Source organism: Festucalex cinctus, chromosome 21 (genome assembly GCF_051991245.1).
Source record: "Festucalex cinctus isolate MCC-2025b chromosome 21, RoL_Fcin_1.0, whole genome shotgun sequence".
NCBI lineage: Eukaryota > Metazoa > Chordata > Actinopteri > Syngnathiformes > Syngnathidae > Festucalex > Festucalex cinctus.
This window is the reverse complement of record NC_135431.1, coordinates 17,116,958-17,144,225: the sequence shown is the minus strand read 5'-3', so window position 1 is coordinate 17,144,225 and position 27,268 is coordinate 17,116,958. Positions and strand designations below refer to the sequence as shown.

The 27,268-nt window shown below is 40.4% G+C and overlaps 2 protein-coding genes across 3 annotated transcripts; one reads left to right on the top strand and one right to left on the bottom strand.

The window, feature by feature from the left end:
- Nucleotides 1–1,979: 1,979 nt before the first annotated feature.
- On the top strand, nt 1,980–13,208 carry rab10 (RAB10, member RAS oncogene family). The gene is made up of 6 exons (XM_077509863.1): nt 1,980–2,717; nt 7,777–7,837; nt 11,123–11,261; nt 11,378–11,467; nt 12,026–12,127; nt 12,232–13,208. Exons 1-6 carry the CDS (start codon nt 2,591–2,593, stop codon nt 12,316–12,318), a joined length of 606 nt encoding a protein of 201 aa, XP_077365989.1. The 5' UTR covers nt 1,980–2,590; the 3' UTR covers nt 12,319–13,208.
- Nucleotides 13,209–15,520: 2,312 nt separating this feature from the next.
- lats1 (large tumor suppressor kinase 1) lies at nt 15,521–27,191 on the bottom strand. Of its 2 annotated transcripts, XM_077509853.1 has the most exons (9): nt 27,022–27,191; nt 26,555–26,597; nt 26,096–26,473; nt 24,812–24,929; nt 23,469–24,688; nt 21,197–21,779; nt 19,153–19,335; nt 18,975–19,081; nt 15,521–16,909 (listed from the first exon to the last, which is right to left on the bottom strand). In XM_077509853.1, the coding sequence occupies exons 2-9, from the start codon at nt 26,561–26,563 to the stop codon at nt 16,400–16,402; spliced, it is 3,108 nt and encodes a 1,035-aa protein (XP_077365979.1). In that variant the 5' UTR covers nt 26,564–26,597; nt 27,022–27,191; the 3' UTR covers nt 15,521–16,399. The 2 variants fall into 2 exon arrangements, with proteins under 2 accessions (XP_077365979.1, XP_077365980.1); XM_077509854.1 differs by having other exon boundaries at nt 26,096–26,597.
- Between the last annotated feature and the right edge of the window lie 77 nt (nt 27,192–27,268).

The following is a 27,268-nucleotide window of genomic DNA, read 5'->3' as shown; positions in this document are numbered from 1 at the left end:
CGCGCGCGCACGCACGCACACAATCATTCGAGCTCCACGCCCCACATCACTGCGGAGTAGAGCAAAGCACCATGGGAAATGTCGTTATTACGCAGTAGCTTGTTCAAGGTTTTCTCCAAACATTGTGTGCATTTATTTGTCTGTTATAAACTGTTCGCGTAAAATTAATTCGTCAGAGTATAGTAAGTATAAATACTCTGTAATATTACAATGTTCGTTTGTGTCATATTTTTAATATTTGATAGATAGGCTACCGTAAGTTTGTAAACGAAGAAAAAACAAAATAACACGTAACATCGATATGACAACACTTTCACCCTAGCTTATACAATTCGTCTTTTAAATTTGTCATAATGAGGACGTGTAAAATTAATAATTACTGCCATTACTTAACCACAGTCTAGTTCAAAATACTGCACAACATCGACATCTAGCGAGAGAATAATAGAATACATTCTGACCTACAGCATGTCATGAAAGGAAGCCAAAAGATCAAAGACCGGTGTTTGTTTTTGTTTTGTTTCTTCAGGTGCATTTGCAGATGACGTTTGGGGATTTTCTAATCTGAAAAAATACTGACAAAAACTGAGACTTCCCTGGTGTAATTTCAAGGTGATTCACGACAGAGTGGAAAGCCCCAACCACATAATTCCACATTTGCATTTATGTCTCAGATGTCAATCAAAAAGGTGACAAAGAACTTCACTCTAAATATTATACATTGAAAATGTGTTAGTTTCATGAACTGATAAAAATAACTGACAGCTACTCAGTTTATTTTTATTAAAAAACGATATATGACTCAAACTCCATACTAGAACATTTTTTTCTACATTCAATGTTCCTCTTTAATTACACCATGCATTCATGTGCAGCTCCATAATAAAAAAAAAATGGCATGATCGATTAAAAGCAAAGGAACTTAAGCAACATAGTTTATTTGGCAGCTGTGTTTTCCGATTTTTAAATATTACCAGCTGTGAAAACATCAATGTGTGTTTACTGCTCCCAAATTCATACTAGGGAGTTGTGTGTGTGTTTTTTTTTAGGAAAAACGAATTTATCAACTACATTATGAAGCAGCTGCCTCTCAGAGAATGTTTTTTTTCTTCTAAACCAGTATCATATTGCAACCCAAGCCCCCCTTAATTTGACCGATACAATATAGTAAAAACTACAAGCGTCTGACTAGCTTAATAATAATAATAATAATAATAATAATAATAATAATAACAATAATAATAATAATAATAACAATGATCATTTAAAACGAAAAAGGGAAAAAAAAGCTATGTTTTCATATTTGATCAGGAACATGAACTCGTTCGTAGGTCAGTTTATCCACCAGACTTTTTGTTTTATTGCCACAGCAGCATAACATTGGCTTCTTGGATGACTGTCTCTTCCCTTGTCAAGTCTGTACTTGGCCGTGGATGACATGCTCTGCATTCTTGGAGGAGTGCCTGGAAGCGGAAGAGGGGAAAAGTTACACACAAATCCAACTCGTGACGAACTTGTTATTGTAATAAATATAACGATGCTTGCAATATTAGTGCGTGTAAACCTAACAGCGGATAAATAACATTTTTATTTCAAGAGAAGGGGACATGGGGAAACGCCCGTAAAAGCAGAAGTACTTAATTATGACATCACTTTGCCTGACTCACAGCTGGGAGAGTCAACGCATCAGTTTCCAACTTGCCATGAAAATTGACTCACCACCCTCACTCAGAGAACGCCGCGGAAACTAGCTGCCATTTTGGATCGCCGGACATGTTTTACCCATTGAAGTTAACAAGAGGCTGAGCCTAAATGTCCAAGCACCTGGCCCAGTGCCGTTTGCCCTTTCGGTCACTGGAAGACACGCCCCTTCGAGCTTGTCGGAGAAAACGACCAATCAAATTTCGGTGCACTCTTGAATGACAGCACTGCCAGCAAATCGTAAACGTTATTTTTGACAGAAGTGGGCGAGCATCGCGTGTGTGTGTGTCATGTAGGGTGTCGCCGAGCTGACTCCGATTCCAGAGACGACGGCGGTCGTCTTACTTTATGTTCCTAATCGCTCCGGGGGAAAAAAAAAAAAAAAGATAAGCAACTTTGCAGAGTCAGCGAATTTATCCCACTTTGACCTTCAATTTCTATCAGAAGGTTTCTCGGTTGAGCTTGAGGCCGGGCACTGGAATGACGGGGTGTGCCGAGAATTTGAATTAGCTCGCCGTTAGTATGAAGAAAGAGTGAGTCGGGGTAGAGCGAGGAGCCATTTTGTCCCGACTGTGTAGGAGAAAAGAAAGTGGAAAAGAGGAGTCGTGCTGGAGGACCTCCCGTTGTCGCTACCTTTTCTCGCGCTTTCAAGGGGGAAACAGTCGGCCTTTTGGAATATCTCTTCTCTGACGCGTTTTATTTAGTGGCGGTATTTAGCCAAAGTAGCTCGCCAAAGCTAATCAACAAATCCCAGGTTGTAAACTGTCAAAATCGGGGCAGTTGGTCAGGTTGGCGCAGGAGCTGGCTTCAGACTTCACATCGACGTGTTAGGAATTTTTTTTTTTTGTGTGTGTGTGTGTATCAGCGGGTACATACTCAACAGTTTTCAATGGCTAAGAAGACGTACGACTTGCTATTCAAGCTGCTTCTCATCGGAGATTCGGGCGTGGGGAAGACCTGTGTGCTGTTCCGCTTCTCTGACGACGCCTTCAACACAACCTTCATCTCCACCATAGGTAAGCAAGAGAAACAAATGCGGGATATCCAAATGTTTTTTTTTTTTGTTTTTTTTTTGACTGACATCTGGTTAGCTAACCGCGCTGTTACCATGCTCCGAGGCTGCCCAGGCCTGCCCAGGTTAGCTGGGAGACAAGTTGTGCAATTTTGCCAGCTATTAAACTCGAGTAACCCCTGCTCGAGCGGACAGGGACGTTATTAAGACGTCATGAAACTTGTTTTGGTGAAGCATGACTGCCGGGCAATGTGTAACTAGTTCAGCTGTCATTTTTGGACGTCGCAAGCTAACGAGGCTAGTGGGGGCAACGGGGCCGTGCTTAGTTTCTGTCCACGCAACACGCACAATTTGGGTAATTGTTTCAAAACAAAAACCCAAGTACACATGTCGTCCTCCAAAACATACTATATTTCCATCGAGCTGTCAGGATATTATATAAGCAGTAGTAACTAATGCTTCTATTATCTGCAACGTATTAATTGCTTAACATTCCTGGCATCACTAATGGACCACCCCAGATTCCATTAACTACAGATCACACCTATACAGCGCACATATACTAAAGTATCTTAAAGCTACTCTCCATTCCCGCCATGTCTTAGTGGGAGTCCGCTAAGGAACCTGGCACAATTTGTCCATTCAAAATAATTGTACATACGTATGTCCAAAAACGGCGATCAATCGGCACCAAAATTTATGTGGACGTCTCTACTTGTGCCCAATCCAAACTCTGGAAATCTTGCAATGATAAGCCTCTCCATGGCTTAATTATGAGAATGAGGAAATGAGAAGCTTACCTTCAATTTCTCGCCATGTTGAATCTGGTCTTCTTTCATAATAATACTAAATAAATGAGACTTACCTTGTATATAGAGCTTGTCAAGTCACCCAAAGATGCTTAAGTGTCAAAAGTTGCCTTCCAGCTTGGAGGGACATGCACTTCACACTGCTTGAGGTCGTCACAGGGCACCAGCTTGGAGGAGATATCAAAAGTTGGCGTTGGAAAAAGTTGTAAAAGTACGCTGCCTCAAACCTACATTTACATGCTGTAGTTGCTTTAAATTGTGTGCTGAATTATCTCTCATCATGGATAAAATGTAAGAAATATATTTAAACACAATTTTAGACTACTACTAAATACAGAATGGGGGGGTTACTCAGAACTGCCCATGACTTTTAATGTAATTTTTTGTAAAGGTTGTTTCTAAAGAGTGTGTGACTCTATAATAAAACATTTTATTCTAAAAAAAAAAAAAAAAAAAAAAAAATTCTAGAAAGCAGGGTAGAAAAAAAAGGTTACACATTACAAATAGTTTGTCATCCGCTCTATCCCAGCCTCATCGAGGTTGCACATCTGCTTTCAAAGCAAAACATTATGTAACATGATGAGCGCTGTTGATCAAGCTAACGTGATGTCAAATTAGTTTATGTATGCGCTGAGATGGGTTGTTGGAATACTATTCAATAACATTAGCGACTGAGCATTAATGAATTCAAATGTAAAGAAGAAAGAAGTACACTCAAGTTTTGTCTCATTACCTCCACCCCCATTTAGAAGTCAGCTTCAAAAACAACCTGTTCCTTGCCAAAAAGGTTTACAATTGTAGGAAACTGTAGTCACCTTTAGGCTGGTAGTTCGAGCATCATATTGGTGCCTTTACAAACAAAAGGACAACAATGGCGGGCTCTTTTATAGAACCTCACATGTTTCATATAAATCCACACACTGTACTGAATGGCATTTTGCTTGCTTACTCAATGCATGACGGCTGACTCACTTTAAAGGAACACTTTACTTATTGATCCATTTTTAGCAGCAAAAAGTTGCTACTTTTTCAATAATTAATTTGGTGACGTGATTATTTTTTTATGTACATTTAATAACTTTTAAACCGATGTTAAAATGAATCGAACGCCGGCATGTTTGTTACACGTGACTAAATAACCCGGATGTTTACGTCACTAGTGTGTAAACGCTACACTATGGAAGCACTATGCAACGCAGCCGTGCATCTCGCGTCAAACCCGGAAGGATTAAACCTTATCGCTTCGAGCCAACACGACAAAATAACTCTACCGAAGGAAAGTCTGCCTTGGATGTGAAAGTTGTGGCGCCAGATGGTCTTTTCGGGCACAAAATAAACTTTGACGAACGAGTGAATCAGGCGGGGGGTGAGTGGTGTTCGTGCGGGAGCTGCACATGAATGGACAATCCGCAAATGAATGTGTGCTGTCTGGAAATGAAAAAACTCGAGGATCGGTTCCTTGCGGACAATCTCAACTGCATCCTGGAACATCAGACATTCAACATGGCAATACTAAATAGACATTCTCAGGATAGCTTTGGTTGCGATGAAAGATGTGAAGAAGAAAAGTCTTGGAGGAGCAAATATCCAACAGGTAATGTGACACACAGTACGAGCAATGCAAAACGTGTGGAACTGACGAAATATTTCAGGAAAAAGAAAAAATAGTAAAATTAAATGTATCGTCGTTACAGCACCCAACCTCCCCTAGCTGTTTTTTTTTTTCTTTTTTTGCGGAGCGTCCCACTGCGGTCAGGCCAGCCGCCACTCGAAAAGACGAAGTCAAGCCAGCCGCCCCAACGATTGTTAATACTGTGCATTACGGTAACGTGCCGACGTGCCCCTGCGTTGGCCACCTTCAAATGAATTATGAAATAAAACAGTCCGTGCAGTATAATAACGAATGCCCCCCCACCCCCGAAACATGCCTACCTTTCGCTTTACATTTGCTTCGCTTCTCCGAGATCTTTCAGTGGCCGTAGGGAGACCTCGATTTGTGCCGGCTGTTGTGAGAGTGAGCTCCGTGTTGCTAGCAGAAGTAGCCGCCAGAGATCCTCCATCGGCTTGATTATTTCCCACGTCTGGTTCTTTAAAGATACTCGGTACTGCGTTGGGCTTTAGTATTAGGCGTGTGGCGTACCCCATCTCAAATTGTAACATATTTTGTATGTAAGTCCTCATGCCTGAAATGTTCGCTGCGCGCACGCCTGCTTGTCCTTCTACTCATGTCGGTTTTTTTTTTTTTTTTTTTTTTTTTTTTTTAGGGGGTCTCGCGGGTTTTTCCTTGCCGACGCCTTGCAAAATTTTGCAATACACAAAGGCATAAGTGACAGTTTGTGTCCTCCCCGTTGTTATGTCTGCGTGAACTACTGTTCGCCAAGCGAGTATACACACTAGTGACGTCACCACTCGGGGGCGTTGCAACACGGAAGTACTTCTATGTTGAAGAAAAGTTAAATAAATCAATATAAGGGTGTATTCTTCAGCTCTTATGCATTTTTCGTAGCTAAACTAACTATTTACTGCCGATCAAGCCATACATGTAAAATTAAAGGAGCCTTCCTTTAAATAAGGTTTACGGTGCCCTTACGATGAATGTAATGTGATTGGCTGTTAACACTAAAGCAGTTGTTTTGCACCACAATCATGCATTAATACAAACTTCTGATGCAAAGACAATCACATTTATGTTAAAACGAGTGAATGCTGATGTATAGAATTATGGTAAGATGTGTAGTATTTTTCACAGCGAGCTTTTAGGCCCATATCTAGGCACTTAAATTTTGACACGTCTGTAGGTCACCTATTAAAAAAACAAAACAAAAAAAGCAATTCTCACATATACAGCCGGATCAGTGCTAGATGCTTATGCTTGACACAGAGATACACTGGCACTTCTCAAAATACTCTTATGGGAAACCCCCACTTGGCTTTAGTCACTCATCCTCATTTCAAGGCCTCCGAATAGCTGCTGGTCTCATTTAGTAGCGATGTGGTATCTTTTAGAATGCAGAAGAGTGCATCCTTTAAAAAGTTGAACACGATATATTATATAGGATGCTGGACCTCCCATGTGTTCAAAATTTGAAGTGGTTCCCCCACCCATCAGAAATAATAGAAATTGAGCTAATCCGGTCCAAGGTCAAACTGTCACTATAATTTAATGCTTTATTGACTGTACAAACAACGCAAAGATGTTAATGCAAGTATAATAGATCATCTATATCAAACTAAAAACAGCTGACTTCAGTGTGTACATTATGTTTTTCCTTCGTTGCCATCACTGGTGCAATTTTGTAGTGGCTCGTGATGCCATGCGCAATCAGACATCAATTTGCATGCTCCATATTTGATCACTTTCGAAATGCCACAAGGTTTAGGATGTTTACATTAGGATGTTTTATTGACTTAACGCTAAAGCGCTTTACAAGGCTGTCATAACACAAACGATGATGCATGACAATGAGTCAATAGAAATGTAAGAAACTGAATAATGCTTATTGATGGAATTATGATGCACATGGTAGAATATGCAGCCCCCCCAAAAAAAAGGTTAATCTAACCAATTATGGCATGAAAAACTGTAGGCCAAATAATTCCTGCCAACAAAAAGATTGATTTCAATATTAGACTACAGACTAGAAATTTGCCATAAAATGTAATATAACAATAGTTTTGAATTCAAACTTCAAATCTATGTGAATCTATTGAAAGCACATGTTTTTCTCATGGAAAGAGAGGTGTGCTGATTTCTGCACTGACAGGATGAATGCTGTCATGTAGAATAGACATACTTTTCTGATATATTTGCATTACTATTTTATATTTTTTTAATTTTTTTTTGGATACACCTTCCGTTAACCCTGAAAAATATTTGGCCTCTTCCTCTACTCCATTTTTTTTATTTTATTTTTTTATTTATTTTGTAAACCCAATTCCCCTTCCGCCCTCTCTGGGGTGTGCATAATACCCAATGAGTCACTCTTTGGCAGCCGCTTCCTCCATTATGCCGTGGCCCCGCCCCTCAAAGAGCACAGCTGTTTCTTGAACTTGTAAACCGAGCGCAATCTTTCTTTTTTTGCTTGAGCTGAAGTGACAGCGCAGTTATTTGGACGGGAAAGCAGCACTTGTGGGCCAAAAGTCATCAGTTGTCCCCTCCTGTGGCTTCATGAAGAATAACTGCAATCATCCAAAATTCAAGTACTTATATAAAACAATGTGTACATAAGTTTCATGAATGAATTTCTGTTATAGGAATAGACTTCAAGATCAAAACTGTGGAACTACAAGGAAAGAAGATTAAACTACAGATATGGTGAGTCCCCACAAGTAAGGTTAGGGAAAATGTGTGAGTTATTGACATCCATCATAAAAAGTAGTGTTGTTCCGATACCGTCTTTTGGCCCCCGATACCGATTCCGATACCCACCTTTGCAGTATCGGCCGATTTTTTTTTTCCCCTCATGAAAAAGCTGTCCTACTATTGGTTCAGCGCATTCAAGGGCCAATAGGATATCTTAGATCGGCATGCAGTGAACATGTCACATATCAGTGAAGGTTGTGCACGAGCAAGACACAAGATACTGCATCCAAAGTCCTATATTAGCGTTGGAATTAATGGTATTGGCATGTTGCTTGTTAGTAGTCACCGATACCACTGTTTTAATGCAGTATCGGGGCCTCTGCCGATACCAGTATCGGTATCTGAACAACACTAATAAAAAGGCCTATAAATGTGACAAGATGGTGGCAAGGGACACATTTTCTCTTACTGAAGCTCTTCAACTTACTTCAAATTGTTTCCTCTGTTGTGTACGTCACCCCCACCCTCCGAATGGATCTGATCATGCGACTGCAAAATAATACAAATTGTACGTTGTTTTAATACTGAATGAATGATATCCTAAATGTACTTTTCAACAACAGTTCATGTCAGGAAGTGAAAAGCAGAACTGTTATCACATCTTTATGCATTTACTTTGCTTAACCTTTAACATTCCACTTTAGAACCTTGTTTCAGTTCCCCACATTGCCCCGGTTGTCAAATAATGCCACTCAATTGATGCATCATCATCACATTCACATTTTAGGTCCGAAGTTTTTTTTTTTTTTTTCTTTCCCTCCCTTCTTCTTTTTGTGCAATCTGCAATTAGATGAATGTTGACAAATTTCCATCTCCCAGGGGAGCTAGTGTAGACGTGTGTGCGCGCGTACGAGTTTCAACGTGATTTGGAAGATTAACACAGTGAGGTTGAAGGCATTATTGGAATGTGAAGCACCATTTTAATTGGGTCTTCTATGACAGTTATCTGCATCTGGTGTCCACACTGATTACAGTACAGTAAAATAAAATAAGACGGGGCGTCTTTGTATCTTTCAGCGGCCCTACATATTTCACAGCTGGCTGTATTGCCACGATGATGCCAGGCTACACACTTTTGTAGATTGAGCTACTTACAGGCAGGAAGTGGTTGTACTCGCCACACCTTGCAATTGATTCACTTCACACCCTCAGATGTTTACGTTTTTTTTTTCATCCACATATTATGCAACTACGACTGTCACTGATCCTTCACTTATTATTAAAAATTCCACTTAATCTTGATAAATATGCTATTCAAAAGGTGATTCAAATGTCAAAGGGATGTCAGACTGTATTGAAGTAGCTGATAACTTGTGACTTTTTAAGTCTGTAAGCTCATGAATAAATGCTGCTACATAGTGGCTGGAATGTAAAGTACCGATATCATTTTATCAGACCCTCCAAGATTTTGCAATGTTAGGATTATTATTATTATTATTATTATTATTATTATTATTATTATTATTATATCGAGGACTGTTGGAGCACTGAACGAATTAAGGTGAGAAAACTGTAGTTACATAATTTTTACGTCAATGAGGCATGTTAAACCTAGAGTTGGGCAGTTTTCTGATGTAAATCATCAAACAGATCTTTAATTGTGTAGAATTATAAACTGAAGATATATCAGCATATTATGTGGTCTTAATTGAAAGTGTTTTTCAGAGATCAAAGTGGACGATGATGATTTTGAGGAGGACATGGAGTAGTATTTATGGCAATGATTTTGGCCATGATAGCATTAAGCAGTGCATATTTCATATCATTGGCAATTTTTTTATAGTTTAATAATGTGCATATGTACCTATATAAATATTTGCACTTTTGATTAAGAAATTATTTGCACTTTTCCAAGTTAACTTTATTTTTTTTTACACTTTAAAGTAGGGGTGTGAATTGCCTAGTACCTGACGATTCGATCCGTAACACGATTCATAGGTCACGATTCGATTTGATACAGATTAATCTCGATATGAATTTAAAAGTGGATTGTTGTGATTTTTTTTACTCAAATTTAGAAAATATCATTCAGTAAACTTATACATGTACACTGTAAGATTTGTATAATTTATTTATTGATCTGAAACTTCAGTCTTATAACTGTAAGCTACTGTATTTAACAAACAGGTTGTAACATTTTTCATGTTTGAACAGCGTTGAAATAAAATATTAAGGCTTAATGTTCCATTAATATAACATTCTTCCATGCTTAAGGTGTGAAAGTTAGACGTTTTGTTGCATATTTTTCCATCAAAAATAGATGTTAAAAAATCGATTCGGTCGCCTATTGAATCTATTCGAGAATTGCGTGCTGTAGTATCACGATGTATTGCAGAAACGATTTTTTTTTTTTTAACACCCCTACTTTAAAATGAAAGTGTTAATTTTTGATACCTAATTTTGATTTAAAAAAAATTATACATATTTGAACATATCTGAGGAGTAAGCGGTCACAAAAATGGATGGAAATATCTGTTGCTTTTCCAAACACCTCTATTAAAAATCCACTTTGCGGAAACTGAGGGAAAAATAAAAATCACAACTTTTTAGAAAAATTTGCTGCGAAATCAGGCATTTTAGCCCGCGACAATCCTAAAAATATGCCCAAGAAATCCTGAGGGGACTGTTTCATATAAAGAAATAAAATCTCTCGGTTTTCACATTTGGACAATGAGGGGTCATAAATTTGGCCGGAGAGGGTCTTAAATCTGATGGCCTTAATCATGCTGCTCTACCCTGATGTATATGAAACGGTTAGCCCCCACTATTGGATATTTAGGTTTTTTGTTTGTTTGTTTTTTTAATTAACAAAATGGCTTTAGAAACAAAATGTATAGTATCATAATTAGATTGCCGTTTTGTCGAAATGTGTGCCAATTGCCAAGCAAGCCAGAAACAAGAGTGACACAAAGTGATTAGCACCTGAGGAGACGTCTGCTTCCTTGAGCGTGTCATGCATGCAATTCAGTCATTCCTAATGCCATGACAAATCATCAGGGTGCCACGGGAGATCATCCTATTTTACATAATTTGTCACAAAATTATTTATTCATCTATCTTTACTTAGTGATGTATAGTGGCTGTCACAACAAATGCTTTTCCATTAGATGATGGAATGTGTAATAAAACTGTAGCCATTCATGCAACAAAATTGAGACGAGATTTTTTTTCCCACAACTAAAGATTTGGAAACAAGGACCCAATGGAAATATAGGTCATTTGTGTGTACCTGTGCAGGGACACGGCAGGTCAGGAACGGTTCCACACCATCACCACTTCCTACTACAGAGGCGCCATGGGCATCATGTTGGTCTATGACATCACCAACGCCAAGAGCTTTGAGAACATCAGCAAATGGCTGCGCAACATCGACGAGGTCAGACTTAAGCCTTTTGTAGTAGATCATTTAACGTTCCGTTTTTGAATCTAAATAAGCAATTAATTTTATTTCTTTTTTTATAAATTAAATTTTTATTTTTTTTTATTTTGCAGCATGCAAATGAGGATGTTGAGAGAATGCTACTAGGCAACAAGTGTGACATGGAGGACAAGAGGGTTGTACCAAAAGCCAAGGGAGAGCAGGTAAAGACCATTGGGATGTTATCTGAAATTATAATATGATTTAATAGAAGTCAACTAGTCGTCATACATGAATGGCAGCCAGTTTGTTGTAGTGCTCTCACTATTTAATATTTTTAGAATTGATTAATGTATCGATTATTCGACTAATTGGATTCACTTTAATTTTGTATTAAAAAATGTATTACACAAGCTTTTCCCCCCTAATTACTTTATTTTGATTAACAATGATTGGTTTTTATTTTGTAGAAAAAAAGTGCACTGTTAATGGTTCAGTCATTTTCCAAAGTAAAAACAGATGTTTGCAAAGGTCTTATTTTGATTAAACACTAAAAATAATCAGTCTTGTTTCATGAAGGACTACAGCAATTGGTGAACAATTACTGTTGATATGCTGAAATTAAAGAATTTGGACAATTTTAAATAACAAAAAAAAAGGCTCCAAATGGTTAGACTATTAATATCCGTCGATTAATTAGATAATCGATTACGCGAGTAATTTTGACAGCTCTAGCCCTTTGGAGGTCCCTCTTATGCGCTTCTCCCTCGTCCTGCGCGCAGATTGCCAGGGAGCACAACATTAGGTTTTTCGAGACCAGCGCCAAGGCCAACATCAACATCGAGAAGGCCTTCCTCACGTTAGCAGAAGACATCCTCAGAAAGGTGCGTCCGGTACTTTTCATATGCTGTTGCAGCATAACCGCAAAATGCTGCTCCACCGCGTTTGCTTCACTGTGTGACGTTTTTTGTTTGTTTCCCCCCCTCAGACGCCTCAAAAGGAGCCCAACAATGAAAATGTGGACATCAACAACGGGAGCGGAGTGACGGGCTGGAAGAGCAAGTGTTGCAGTTGAACAACTCGCACCCACACACACACACACACACACCCACACACCCACACTCACAGATAATACACACGTGCACGCACGACACACTCTCTCTCTCTTTCTCTAACGTCTAACGCTCTTACCCTCTAACCCCCTCAAGACTTTTTCTTGCACACTGACACTCTTATCAGAATAAAACAATAAACCACTTCATCCATTCATCCATCTAACCCCTCCACCTTTCCCCACTCGCCACCTGATGAGCTCCACTTGTTTCTTGTCGTTTTGTTTGAAAGGTTGTTTAAAAAAAGTTGAAAAGACAAGCTCATATTTCTAATATTTTACTTTGCCTGAGCTCAGTCCCCCTCCTCCCCCCCCCTTTTTTTGGACACTCATCGTCTCCTCAAGTGTTTTGCTCAATTCCAATTTGTTACCAAGTGACAGAGGTGTGGCGAGCTCCTTTTATAATGCGGGGTTTCTTTTTGTCCTGTGCCTTATATGGAAGACAGGGGCGGGGCTGTGTCATGGGCGGAGCCATATCCACCCATTGAAATTACACTTTACTAAAGTCGTTGTCGGTTTGCGCTTCCCGCGCGGAGTCAAACCGACGCAGAAACGTTTGAATTTCTCCTGCAGCCAAGAGAACGGCATTACGTCCTCTTTATCGATGTCTCATTTGTACCTGTATGATTTATTTGACTTTTTTTGTTTTTTTTTTGTTTTTGTTGTTGTTGTTGGTTTTCTCTCCCCAATTTGGGTTACTGTTTGTTTCCTGCATGCAGATTTCTTTGGGTTGGAAGCGTTTCTGTAACATGTAAGGTATGCCACTGGGTAACTTTGGGCGGGAGGTTCACAAGTTCTCTTTGGAAATTCAAACAGTTTTGCAGATCCATTAAAAATAAGCTTGTTTAAGTTAACTTGTTTGTCTTTAATGGTGTCACGTCTCAGAAAAATAGATACATCGGACCAGTCTCTATTTGTCGTGGCTTTGCCCTTTTGGTCCTCAATTTCGACATTGTTCCTTGGCACCAATATGGCACAAGATGGTTGCCGAACCACTACTTTTCTGTTATGTAGGCTTTGGCACCATCTTGCGGAATCCTAATGTCTCCTAATACCTGTATGACAGCTAAAATGCTAATTAAAACATTGTTTATATAAATAAACTCAAGGTATTATCAATATTACAAAATTATTTTTGCAATTGCAACTTATAGGTTTTGCAATACAATGCGGTCTGTTTACATGTGCGAATGTAGCCAGTATTTGCCATATCATAAAACAAACGTAATCAATACAGTAGTAGGCTAGATATCAAAAGTGTAAGATTGGACTCAGGAAGAGGAGGCAGAAACAAAAATTTACGTTTGGTGACGGCACCGTGCATAGCATTACAATGTGAAACCCTTGTGTACAAATGCAAATAACACATGTACAGTGAAAGGAACTGTATCCTGCTACAGTACAGGAAAAAAACGTAATCAAATTACAGCTCCATTTATTTAAAAAATGGGGAGTATTTATCAGGATTACAACTTCTACAATATGAGAAAGCGCAAACAAGAGAGTTCAATCAACTTATCTACACATGCATTTTAATGGGTATCATTTATACAAGGATTTTTGCTATTTTTAGGATGCCCGAGTCCCTATCACCCTCAAATAGCAGGGGTGCACTGTATAGAAAAATATATTAAGAATTTATTTTTTTTTGTCTTCATGAGCATATTTGGTCGTGGAGTAATACAAAGTAATCATCGTTACATTATTACGGTACTTGGATTACATTACTAACTACATTTTATTTTTAGCCCGTAACTGTAACGGAATACATTTTAAAAGTAACCGTCCCAACCCTGGTTGCAGACTGGAGTGTAAGTGGTGAAAGTGGGCGACTCAAGAGCCTCCTACCAGCCTGGACACAGCAGGTTGTTGGGGTTCCTGGCAGGAATCTCTAATTGCTTTGGGCTGAGTTGAATCCTTTGCGTTGAATCCTCTTGGGCTTAGCACGCCATCAATTAGAAAGCCTGGCCTGTGCAAAACAGAACCATCTCAATCTTTGTGTACACAAGTCAAAATTCCTTAACTTAACACTAACTGCATTATAAAATAGAAAATAACTTCCAATACATTATAGTAGGGGTGTGAATTGCCTAGTACCTGACGATTCGATTCGTATCACGATTCACAGGTCACGATTCGATTCGATACCGATTAATCCCGATACGAATTTATAAGTCGATTGTTGCGATTTTTTTCCATTCAAATTTAGAAAATACTAATCAGTAAGCTTGTAGAGTGTAAGATTTATATGAAAATGTATTATTTATTTATCTGAAATTTCAGTCTTATAGAGGTTGTAATCTGTTTCATGTTTGAACAGCATTAAAATAAAATATTAAGGCTTAATGTTCCGTTCATATAACATTCTTCCATGCTCAAGGTGTGAATCCTAACCCGAAGTCAGACGTTTTGTTGAATATTTTTCCATTAAAAATGGAAGTTTAAAAATCGATTCACACACACACACACACACACAAAAAAGGCAATGATAAGACGTTGAATCGGTAACTACCGAATGAAAAATTCTGAGCTCTTAAAAAAAAAAAATCGATTTTTTTTTAATTGAATCGATTCGAGAATCGCGCGATGTAGTATCGCGATATATCGCCGAATCGATTTTTTTTAACACCCCTACATTATAGGTATTGTACAATATAAAACCCATTAGATGTCAATTTATTTATCAAAAAGATATGATGTACTATATGAAACTGCCAATGTACTATATTGGCAATAGCAGCATTAACTAATTTAATCAATAAGATGCATTCTCCATTACATACCAATGTAAAAAAAAAGAAAAAGAAAAAACAGCTTGATTAAAAAACTACTGAAAGCAGAAATTTTAATTTCGAATCGCTACTGCCACCTCTGGCTGAAAAAAAAAGATTTTTTCTCTGCGCGTATGACGTCACATCCGTATCCACTGTCCACTTTGAAAACTATTGGCCAGAAGCTTGCAGAAGTTCCATTCTGAACAACTAATGGTGTTAATCTACCAATTAAAAAAAATTTAAATGGTCAAATAAAAAAAATTATATATATATTTTTGGGCAAATTGTTACAAAGTGTAGCATTAAAGTGCAGTCAGTGTTCATTCGATTAGCGAGGCAAGAGCATACTCAGTCACAACAGGTTGTGTTTGGTTACCACGATACATGAAACATTCTTCATTCTTGACATTCTTTATTAAATCACCCTTTTCCCCCAACATGTAACCTCTCAGGAGCAACAGTGTACACACAGAAAAACACAAATGTCATTCTTGTGCGACAACACAAAGCCAGTGCAGAAGTCCAATGGTCACCATTAAGTCTAAAAACTACATTCGAGTTCTTTGCTCAGCACAAAGCAGACAGAGGGAAGGTTATGGAATAGTCAGTCCATTTTACTCTCATGATGTGGAGGGGGGGGGGGAAAAAGTGTTTTCTAAAGTGTCTAACGACTAAACACTTATTTAGTGCTTTGGATGAGACGAGCGAAAAGTAGAAGTATCAACATTGAGTAAAAGGAAGTAGCAGTGGACATTGAAGAGGGCCTGCCCTTAGGGAGGGAAAAAAAAATCAGTGACAGGGAAAAGAAATATTTACAACTGTGTACAACTTCATTTATAAATATGGGTATAAATTAGAAAAATAAAACAAAAACCTACTGTAGTTCAATCAATGGTCTACTACATACACATTTAATGCCAGTCTGATAATTAACTATATTTGGTGCAAAAAAAAAAAAAGGCACCGCAATGAATAAATGGAGCAATCGATAATTATCTAGCAGTCACGTCACTAAGGTCCCAGATGCGACAGTCAAAATATAAATTAACGTTTGAAAGTACTCACACTAAAAGTGAACAGTGAGGGTTTTTGTCAATAAATTAAGCACTTGAGGAGCCAATAAAAGCAAAATTAAGGGAAGTTTAGGCCAAATTAGGTAACATGGCTGAACATTAACCGTCATGATTCAATTAGGAAAATCCGACGACGTGATTAAAAAAAAACAAAAAACGTGAGCAGTTCAATAGCGTCACTTGGGGGTCCGAGAAATGCTACACGTAGACGAGATCTCGACCCTGAGCCGGCGGGCCGTCGGGGGTCTCCGGCTCGGGGCCCTCGCAATCGGCCTCGTCCTCGTTTAGGCCCTCGTACGCGATGGGCTTGGGGCAGCTGTACGGGTGTCCGTTGTTGTCGAAGAAGCGGCGGAAGGTGAACTCGTAGAAGGCGTGCTCGGGGTGCTTGCCGTTGCGGAACCAGCAGCCCGGGTCGCCGAGGTCGTCCTCGCCGTCGCTGTCGCCGCTCCACAGCTTCTCGGGGTCCACGGGGTCGAAGTTGGACGTGTCGGTGGAGTGGGCGATGGTGGGCACGTACGGCGCCGCTTGCTGCCGCAGGTCGCTGGAGAAGTCGATGGCCTTGAAGAAGGGGTGGGCTTTGATCTCGTCGGCGCCGTTCCGGCCCAGCCGGTCCTCGGGCCCGCGGCACAGCTTCACCACCAGGTCCGACGCCTCCGGGCTGAGCTTGGCAGGCGGGGGGATGTGCAGGGTGCTCTTCCAGTTGATCACCTGAGCGGGTGGCATTCATAAAAGTTCCCTCAAAAATAATTCAAAACACAGCCAATAATAGCTGGAACATTGTTGTGCGGTCTGATGAGACCAACTTACTTATTTTATTCAGGTGTCAAGTGTTTGTGTAGTAGTGTAAATGTATTGCTCCCTCAATATAACTCAAAATACAGTCATTAATAGCTAGTACCATGTTGTGTGGTCTGATGAGACAAAAATACTTCATTTAGACGTTATCAAGCGTGGGTGTACTAGTGTAAATGTATTTTTCCCCTCAAAGTACAGCCATTAATAGCTAACCCCCTGGAGCCATGTCGCGTGGTCTGATGAGACCAAGAAAAGTGTAAATCTACTGCTCCCTCAATACAGCCATTAATAGTTAACCCAATTGGCAACAAAAATGAGTACACCCCATAAGTGAAAATGTCAAAATTCCTTAGGTCTGGAGACATGCTTGGTCAGTCCGTCCCCTTTACCCGAAGCCCCTTTAGCAAGGCAGTGGTCGTCTTTGAGGTGGGTTTGGGGGTATTAATGGTTTTATTTGAAGTTACACCATTTCAACAAAATAAGCATGTTGGTCTCGTCAGACCACACGACATAATTCCAGTGATGTCACTATTATTGACTGTATTTTGAGTGAACAATAAAGTGTCATTTCTTCAGACCTAATGAAATATCTGCAGAATACTGAGGGGTGTGCTGACTTTTGTGAGATACTGTATGTTAGGGCTGTGCAATTAATTGACATCCAATTACAATTTCAATTATTACACTCCACAATTACAAAATTGGCATAATCGTAAATAAACTAAAGATTATTTATACTATTTTGAGTTGTTTAAAAGTACATTTGCACTTTAAAAAAAAATATAGATATTTAAAAAAAAAAAAATACATAAATAAAATAACTAATACATTTTGTTTGGTCCAATAGAAACTTGTCTTAATATTTTTTACATTTACACATCATCTTGTTTTGCACCCAAAAAATAAAAATAAATACAGTGGTACCTCTACTTACGAAATTAATTGGTTCCGGAAGAAAGTTCTTAAGTAGAAAATTTTGTAAGTAAAGACGCATTTTCCATGTAAATGCCCTAATCCGTTCCGAGCCTCCCAAAATTCAGACATAAATGTTTTATGTAGCATAAAAATGCATCAAAACATGTAACAAATACGTTATAATTAGATTATTGCACAATAAATGAGAGTTCTGCGTAATGTAAAAAAACAAAGAATAAAAATGATGGTGATTTACCTTTTTAACTGCTGTCCTCATCGTTTTTTGCCCTCTTTGGTTCATGTTCTCTCTCAGAAGTGTTTTTTCTGCCTGGTGTTTTGCAAAGAACTGATCCAAGGATGTTTGTTTTTTTTGTTTTTTTGTTTTTAAACAATGCTTCGTAAATGTCCAAGGCAAACATCATCTTAGTGAGCAAACGCCAGACTGGTGAACACTTTTTTTCTGGCCGATTCTTTTAAACAAATTCTGAAACGTCATGGAAACTTCCGGTATGGCGAGGCACCCCCCCCCCCCCCAAAAAAAAAGGCCCGGAATTAAAAACTTACTGTGCCTTCATCAATCACCAATTGTTTGAATTTTTGCACAAATTCGTTGGCCGTTAGTTCATACATTTACGAACGGAACACTTCATGGGCCGCGGGATGAATGATGAGGACGCTGTATAGACACCGATCTAGTATCTAGGCTCATAGATACCTATGGTAGAGGTTCCTCTTAGCCAATGGGATGCCAGAACGATGCACAAACACCGATCTAGTATTTCCTACCATAGGTACCTATGGTAGGAAATAGCCATAGCCGAAAGTATTTTGCGTTCGGTAATGTATTTTTACCTTCGTATCGAGAAATTTCTTTCGTAACAAGAGGCAATATTTTCCCGTTGAGGCGTTTCGTAACTCGAAAATTTCGTATGAAGAGACGTTCTTAAGTAGAGGTTCCACTGTAACTAAATAAAAAGATCGTCCTAATCAATTATTACCAAGTGAATGGTGATGAATATTTTCTTCATAAATGGAGCATCCCTACTGTCTATGGTCCACATACCTTGAGCTGCGTCTCCAGGGGCGTGGTCGCTAAGAACGGAGGCTGCCCGACAACCATCTCGTACAAAATGACGCCCACGCTCCACCAATCACACAGTTGCGTGTATCCTACATGACAAGGCGGACGTTTGACAAACGCAAACACGCAAACCTGAAACGGGTTCTTACCAGTCACTTACCCGTCCTGAGCAGAACCTCGGGCGCGATGTAGTTGGGCGTGCCCACCAGCGAGTGGGCCAAGCAGCGCTGGTGCTGTCGGGCCTTCCTCCTCTCCAGAGGCTTGAGCCGGTCCGTGCAGCGGCAGTTGGCCGGGTCCTCCCACTCCTTACTGAAGTCCATGCTGTCCTGCCTCACGTGGTCCCCTGCAGCCCAAACAAAAACATTTTTATGAGTGTGACGATATTTCGATGAATCGTGATACTTTGTCTCCCGATCGATTAATGACATGGCTATGCCAAGTATCGATATTTGTAGTTGATGTACCGCTAAAACGGCTTCATTGTTCATTACTCCTTGAGCAATTACTTGGCGGGCCACTAGGGGGAGCTCCTCATAAGAGTGGCGGGGAAATGGACGCAAGTCTTCAGGCGAAGAAGACTCATGAGCTTACTTTTACTTGTGGAACACATTTAAAGTCAGGTCATATATTTATATTTTATGTTTTGACTTTTTGAAGCACACAATTTCTGAGGAATATTAATATTGATTTAATATTTAAGTAATTTTATTCATTTATTTACTTTGGCAATGTTTCACAAAAAGTGTCACTATGAAATAAATGACTGTCACTGACTGGCATGTTGCATGACAATAGTGGGTATTTATAGTGTAGATTTTGAAATTTGCTCACAGAAAAAAACTAAAACTAAAATTCCATAAAATGTCGTTAAAATAAGTAAAAACAAAAATGCTTTAAGAAAAAAATAAAAAAAAATAACTGAAACTACATTTTATGTTTACAAAACTAACTATAATTACGGCAAAAATGTCCTTCGTTTTCATCGTTGGTAATTAATTTGATGCATGAGCCTCTGGGGATGATTTTAAATGTGATTTTTATTTCGATATCAACCAGGAAAAGGACGTTTGAAAGAGGGCCACACAGAAGTGACATCATCTAGCAGCAGCCAATAGAAAAGCACCTTCAGATGACGTCGCTCCCATGGTGTTTTTTTAATATTACAAGTAATACAAAATATTGAAGTAATACAAAAAATAAATAAATAATTAAAACTTAATTACAACTAAGCATTCATTAACTCATTCACTCTCAGCCATTTTCACAGAAGCAATCCCGTTCGCTCACGGCTGTTTTACTGGATTTTGACTGATTTTGCAAGACCCACAGAATATTGTGTTCTATTGCTGTAAAAACATGGAAACTATCAAAAGAAAGATTAAAGTCTCTTCTTTCATCAGGAAAAAAAAAAGTAAAAAAAAGCTGTTTTGCAGCAATTAGCATTAGAAGAGAGCTAAGTTTCATCAGTTTTCACAAATCTATTTAAAATTGTGAGTAATTGAGCTTTTTTCAACATGGCTCTGGCTGATCTCCTTTGCTCTGCTGCCACCTGCTGGCCGTTTTTGTAATATCTACCATTTCTGCAACCGTTCTTTGCAGTTGAGAGGCTGCATCAAAGCCTCCTGTATGCTGTAGCATAAAAAAAACAAAAACAAACAAAAAAACGTATAAAAACATCTTTGGGGCACAAAACATTAAAAAAAAACAAAAAAACATATTTACACGTTATTGGGAGCAAACGAGTTAAATAACTAAAACTAATAAAAACTAACAAAACTACCTGAAAACTAATTAAAACTAGAAGAAAAAAAAAAAAAAAAAAAACGAAAAAAAAAAAAAACGAAAATAAAAACGAAAAAATCAAAACAGAATAAAAATTAATTAAAATGAAAAATTCCAAAACTATAATAATAACACATGACACATAATACACTAATGTACTCACCAGTTTTAATATTGTGCTTCAGTGATGGTGCAAAAAGAAACTATTTTCTCATTGAAAAAACATCCGTTTATGTCGAGTCGTTTTATCGTAGATTACGGTGGCGTGGACTTACCTGACCAATATATCGATCATCGCTTCATATCGCGAGATAATCGTTATCGCAAGCCTTGTATCGCCTATTGTGTCGCATCATGACGTTTCCCACCCCGAAACGCAACCGTGCCAAGTCGGCAAAAACCTGATTTTGAGTTGTACTAACCGCTCTGGTAATACTTGGAGTCGTGAGTCCAGCGGAACCCGGTGCAGAGGCCGAAGTCGGTGAGCTTGATGTGGCCGTCGCGGTCGATGAGGATGTTGTCCGGCTTGATGTCGCGGTGGATGAAGCCCATCTTGTGCACACTCTCCACGGCGCAGGTGAGCTCGGCGATGTAGAAGTGCGCCAGCTCCTCCTTGAAGATGCCGAGGCGGATCAGGAGGCTCATCATGTCGCCGCCGGGGATGTACTCCATGACGAAGTACAGGTTGTCGCGGTCCTGGAACGAGTAGTAGAGGCGCACCACCCACTCGTTGTCGGCCTCGGCCAGGATGTCCCGCTCGGCCTTGACGTGGGCCACCTGGTTCCGGAGCAGCACGTCCTTCTTGCGGAGGGTCTTCATGGCGTACAGCGCCCCCGTGTCCTCTTTGCGGGCCAGGCACACCTCGCCGAAGGCCCCGATGCCCAACGTCTTGATCCGTTTGAACATGCACTTGTCCATCTTGGCCCGCTTGAGCCGGATGTAGTTGGACTCCTTCTGGCAGAGCATCATGCGCATCTGCTCCTGGGCGTCTGACGACAGGCCCACCTGGAGGGCCCACAGGCAACCGGTGAGTGAGCGGACGGAATGAAAGCACATCAACACGAGGGATGTAACGATATCGGCATGTCACCATATTAAAAGCAGCACATCTGTTAAACAAAAAAGTCTTGTTGATTTCCATTTGTGCGTTTCTAGCACCCTCTGGTGGCTAGTTTTTAAGTGCAATTTAATGTTCATACAGCATGTTTTGGCCCTTCGATGTTTAAAATCCACGCTAATGGTCAGATGAAGGGGAACGTAATATGCTCAATATGTGCGTGCTCTAGCAAGTAAGTGCCACAATATTGTGATGATTATCGTATCGTGAACTTCATATCGTGATAATATCGTTTCGTGATGTTTGGATATCGTTACATCCCTAATCAACACGCATGCAGTTCGGGTTGGAAATGTGAAAAGGTAAAGGCAGACAAAATACACGCAGCAAGACAGTGTTCCCCTCGCCAATCAATTTATTGTTGGTAACTGCTAAAACGCCGATTTCATTTTTGTTTTAATTTCTGAATTAGGGTTGTCGTGAACCAATCAAAGGATTTTCAGCTAACTGGTATCAGCTGAAAAAGATCGGCTTTTTAAATTTAATTGCAAAATAAGGGTTTTTAAACATCAGATTTTTTTTATTAAATTTTCGGCATTTCTAGATTAGAGTTGTTATAATCACAATTTTTGTTTTTAAATTCCTATTAGGTTTGTCCCGATAATATTTTTAAAGATCGATTTTAAAATTTTCTTAATTCTTAGGGTTCTCACAACCTGATTTATAAAGATCAGATTTTGAAATGTTCTTATATTCCAAATTAGGGTTGTCCTGATCGGATTTTCAAAGACCGGATTAAAATTTCTTTAAGTTCTAAATTAGGGTTATCCTGATCGGATCCTGATTGGAAATCATCACGATCACGAGATTTTCTGATAAATGGCATTGGATGAAAAAGATCAGATTTTTAATTTTGCATAATCTGTAAATTAGGGTTGCACCAACTCGATCACATGACTGGAAATTGAGGCCAATTATGGGATTTTCAGAAAATGAAAAAGATCTTTTTTTTTTTAATTATTATTTCTAATTTCTTCTTATATTTTTTGAATTAGGGTTGTCACAATCTGATTTCGTTCTTTTTTTTTTTTCTTTCTTTTTTTTTTTCTAAATTAGGGTTGTCCCGATCCGATCACATGACTGGACATCAGGATCGATCACGAGATTTTCAGATGACTGATATGGGCTGAAAAAGGATCAGATTATTATTATTTTTTTTTATTTTAACATGCTTACATGTTTTCAATGTGTGTGAGAGAGGTGGTAGATTTTCACCTATTGCGGGTGGGTCTTAACGGGGGTGTTTCACTGTGTTTCAACAGAATTTTTTTTTTTTTTTGCCCCGTCAAGTGTCCTTGGGTGTCTCAAAAAGCGCTGGTAAATTAAATGTATTGTTATTATTATTAAAATGCAGCGTTGTGATGAATCAAACAATGGAGGCTGCATGCGAAGCAAACGTGTTTGTATATATCGCAATCAGATACTTTTACCTCTCAGCTCAGCTGTTAGTGACGGCAAGGAGAGAAAAGAGAGAGAAGGGCCAAGAAAAACAGAACAGCGTGAAAACGAGCATACAGGAAGTCAAAGAGTGCAGGAAAGTGGCTTCATCTGAAAGCAAATCGTTTTCGGCTTCTCACCCGCTGCATCTCGCTCTCCAGCTGGTTCCTCCGGCGGATGCGCTGCTGGTGGTTCTTCAGGATGTTCTCCACGTGCTGCTCCATGAAGAACTTGAAGGCCTGCGGCGAGTACAGAGCTACGCGGCCCGACTCGCCCCGGCGCTCCTCGTCCTTCTTGTTGCGCCGCACGGGGACGGGCGACGTCGTGATCTGCTTCTTCTCCTTCTCCGCCGCCGTCGCGTTGACCTCGCCGCTTTCCGCCTCGTCCTCGGCGGGCTCCGGCGCGTGCTTGCCGTGCTCGTACGCCGGCGGCGACGGCGCCGCTGGCTGCTGGAGGAGGTGCTTGGGGTAAGGCGGAGGTGGTCCCTGGTAGCTGGGGACCTCAGCCACCACGGGGGCGGAGTTCTCCGGCAAGTGAGCGGGCTGCTGCATCCACGGCGGGTGCGCGGGGGCGACGGCGGTGTGCAGTTCGGGTTTCTGGACCCGCGTGCTCTTGACGGGCTGCAGGATGGGCGCCTGCGTGACGGCGGTGACGGTGGTGGCGGACGGCTGCGAGCCGGCGCGGCTGTTCAAGGAATTGGAGCGCGCCAGCAGGCTGTGCTGCCAGGACGGCGACGCATCCGACGACGGAGGCTGGTTGGCGCTTTGAGACCAGGAATGAGGCCCCATGTTGGTCACATCGAGGTTGTGGCTGTTCCGAATGGGAACCATCAGGGATGGAGGGACGTTCCCGCCGTTGACGTACGACGGCGACGACGCCATTTGGTCGGTGGGGCTGTGCCGGCTGCTCGGGTTGAGCGGGTAGGGGGGAGGAGGCTGCCGCCCGCCCGCCGACGCATAGTCAGCTTGAGGCGAGCCGTTCTGAGGCCATCCCGGCGGGAAGGCGAACTTATTTCCCGCCGAACTTTGCATGATGATGGGCTGGTGCCCACCTGGAGGCGCCGGCGAGATGCGAGGCACCAGATAATCCAGGTTGCCCGAGAAGCGCTTGGTGGACGGGTTGCTGTCCCAGGAGGACGCCGACGGCACGGGCCCGCGGGACGGCGGGGGCGTGACGCTGCGCACTTGAGGCGGCAGCGGGGGGTTGGCTCGCTGGCTGCCGCCGGGGTGAGCCTGCGGGAAGGCGGGAGGCGGGCCCGGACTGTCTGAGCGGTACATGATGGCGTGGCGAGGAGCCAGCGACTCTTTCGAGCCTTTCCAGCTGGGCCTTCGCAGTAGCGACTGCTGAATGTGAGTCGCGCCTGCAAACAGCACATGAGCTGAAAACTGAATACGTTGAAGAACGGATTTTTTACATGAAATAATTTTTTTTTTTTTTTTTTTAAATAAGAGGAAGGTGGGGAAGTGAGTCCCTGCTGACCTACCTGGAGTTTTGAGGCATGCGGTGCTTGGATTGCTCGCAACCATCTGTTCCCTCATCGAGTCCTGGTAGGTCACCTTCGCCAAGTAATCAGCAGCTGTCCCCACACTGCGACCGGCAGTCTGCACAAAAAATAAATAAATAAATAAAAATCTGATTACACTTTTTAAAGCTTTAAAATGGGTCAATTTGATCCAGAAAATGTAATGATAGTTTCATGAAAATAAAATAAGTGAAGGCCTCATGGAATAAACTACAAATGTTCTCCAGAGTTCGGCCGAAGCTTTTTTTTTTTTTAAGTCGATATTAACTATCAGTAAAAAAAAAAGAAAAAAGAAAAAAGGGAAATTATTGGTGCAAATTTTTAGGGAAAAAATACAAACTCCTCTTTGTTGAAATAAGGGCTGTCATTATTGTGATATTCTGATTATTCAATCCATCGATTAATCAGAAAAAAATGATTACTTCATTTACTACTTTATTAACCAATTCTTTTTATTTGATATTATTTAGTAATATAAAAAACAACTAAACAAAAATCAATGAATAATTAGTGTTGAGCAGTTGAAATCAGAGGATTTGAACAGTTAAGTTAAAAAATGGCGACTAAAATAGTTGTCGATTAACTGATTTATTTTGACACCTTGAGATGAAATGTCTTGAAGCATATTTTAAATGAACAACTTATTAAGACATCTTCGTTTAAAAATTGTAATTTCAGGGAACTCCCATCAGCATGTTTTAAGTAATAAATAGCTCCTTGTATTTTTCTAGTCAAAGTTTTCTAAAATTTCAAAACAACTGAAATGTTAAAATTTCACTTACTGTATAGTTTTAATTTCAAACAAAAACAAAAGGTGCAGAAAGGGTGAGTAAAATCTCTTATGAAGTCAACTAAGTTATATCATTACGACCTTCAGATTAAAAAAATAAATAAAATAAAAAATACTGAAGAACGGGGCTAATAATCGGTCCAATTCCTAATTTTCTCAAACTTTTTTTTTAACTCTTCAAAAAAACAACAACGAAAAATTAAAGTTTTTTTTTAATTTTTTTTACTATGTCACATTTGATCACTAATTTTCTTGCTTGTACTCACTTCATCAAAAAGAAGACAGAACTGATAATAGTTGATATTCTTCATACTCATCGTTCCACTTGCCATTCTGGACATTTTTCAAATAGTTATGACAAAAACAAGATGCGCCTCGTGATTATGAATCACTGAGTTATGTGTACAATGTGCACATGTTTTTGTACTGACTGATTACAAACACGCTGCTCTTACCTCGTCAAACCCAGCAAACGGAGGCTCCGTCGGCATGTGTTTGCTGAGCTCAGCTGAAGTGCTGGCCTCATTGGCGAAAGGCATCAGCGACTCGCGGATCTCCTGCAGAGCCTTGTGATGTGGGTTCTTGGGGTTATAACAGCGCCCCTGTTGCCTCAAGTCCTCCGGGAGCATTTTCCCGCTGAAGTCCACTTTGGGCGGGTCGGAGGGCTTGGACAGGTTTCGCAAACTGTTCCGGATTTCCTGCAGCATGTGTTGACTGTTGCCGCTGTAGTTGCTGGCCGGGAACGTTTTGGGTCTCATCTGCCTGTAGCCCTCTGGTTTCTCCCCTCTCTTCATGTAAGAGCATGTACGAAGACGATGAGGGAGATGAAGAGGATGTGACACAAGTCAAGGACGCAGCCGAGACTCTTGGGGTCGGTTTGGGTCTTTTTAAAGACCGAGTTCACATTTGGATACTGCTGACATGAGGGCACCGTCCGTGATGAGGCATTCAGAGCATCTGTCAAGTGGTCCAACAGGTTGGACAATGGGGATGCAAGAGAACACACATTAACATCGTTAATCAGATGGGAAAAAACATTCAAAATTCGAGATGAAATGTTGAGTATAAGTATTAGCCGTTTCAGTAGAAAACATGCTAGTGTGTATCACAAAACAAGAACCGTCTGCGTTGGCGTCACTGTACAAGATAAGTGCCTCTACGCGCATGCGCTGGCATTAAAAGCGTGTTTAACAAAGGTAAACTGCATCAAGAGTCCTCCATTGAACATAAAGTATGTAAAATTACTTAGTTGAAAGCCCAAATATTATCCCTAGCCTCGCGGCCTGTATATGTGTTGCTGCTAAGCTAACGCAACAACGACTTGCGGATAGCATGTTAGCTCGCTACTAATTCGCTTGGCCGGCCGCGTTTGACAACTCACCAGTGTGCGTAACTGCGCTTTTCCAAAATAATGTTCTAATGTTGACAGCTTATGATTTTGTATCGTTAACGAGATATGCGGTTTGGACAAAATGTCCTTATTGTGGCGAGCTAGGTGATAGCGAGTGCTGTTGAATTCCTGGGATAGCTGAATGACAAGTGCGGCGAAAAAGTTACATGAAGTAATCGCGCAATTGGTCCGGTTATTATCAAAATAAAATTAATAAGAGAAGAAAAACTAGGCCATT

What these genes read in the sequence shown, in the direction of transcription:
- rab10 (XM_077509863.1), top strand. Translation starts at nt 2,591, where the DNA reads ATGGCTAAGAAGACGTACGACTTGCTATTCAAGCTGCTTCTCATCGGA. An exon ending in AACCTTCATCTCCACCATAG is followed by an intron (nt 2,718 to 7,776) that starts GTAAGCAAGAGA and finishes TTTCTGTTATAG; the next exon opens with GAATAGACTTCAAGATCAAA. An exon ending in AAGATTAAACTACAGATATG is followed by an intron (nt 7,838 to 11,122) that starts GTGAGTCCCCAC and finishes GTACCTGTGCAG; the next exon opens with GGACACGGCAGGTCAGGAAC.
- lats1 (XM_077509853.1), bottom strand. An exon ending in CGCATGCCTCAAAACTCCAG is followed by an intron (nt 24,689 to 24,811) that starts GTAGGTCAGCAG and finishes TGCTGTTTGCAG; the next exon opens with GCGCGACTCACATTCAGCAG. An exon ending in TGGAGAGCGAGATGCAGCGG is followed by an intron (nt 21,780 to 23,468) that starts GTGAGAAGCCGA and finishes TGGGCCCTCCAG; the next exon opens with GTGGGCCTGTCGTCAGACGC.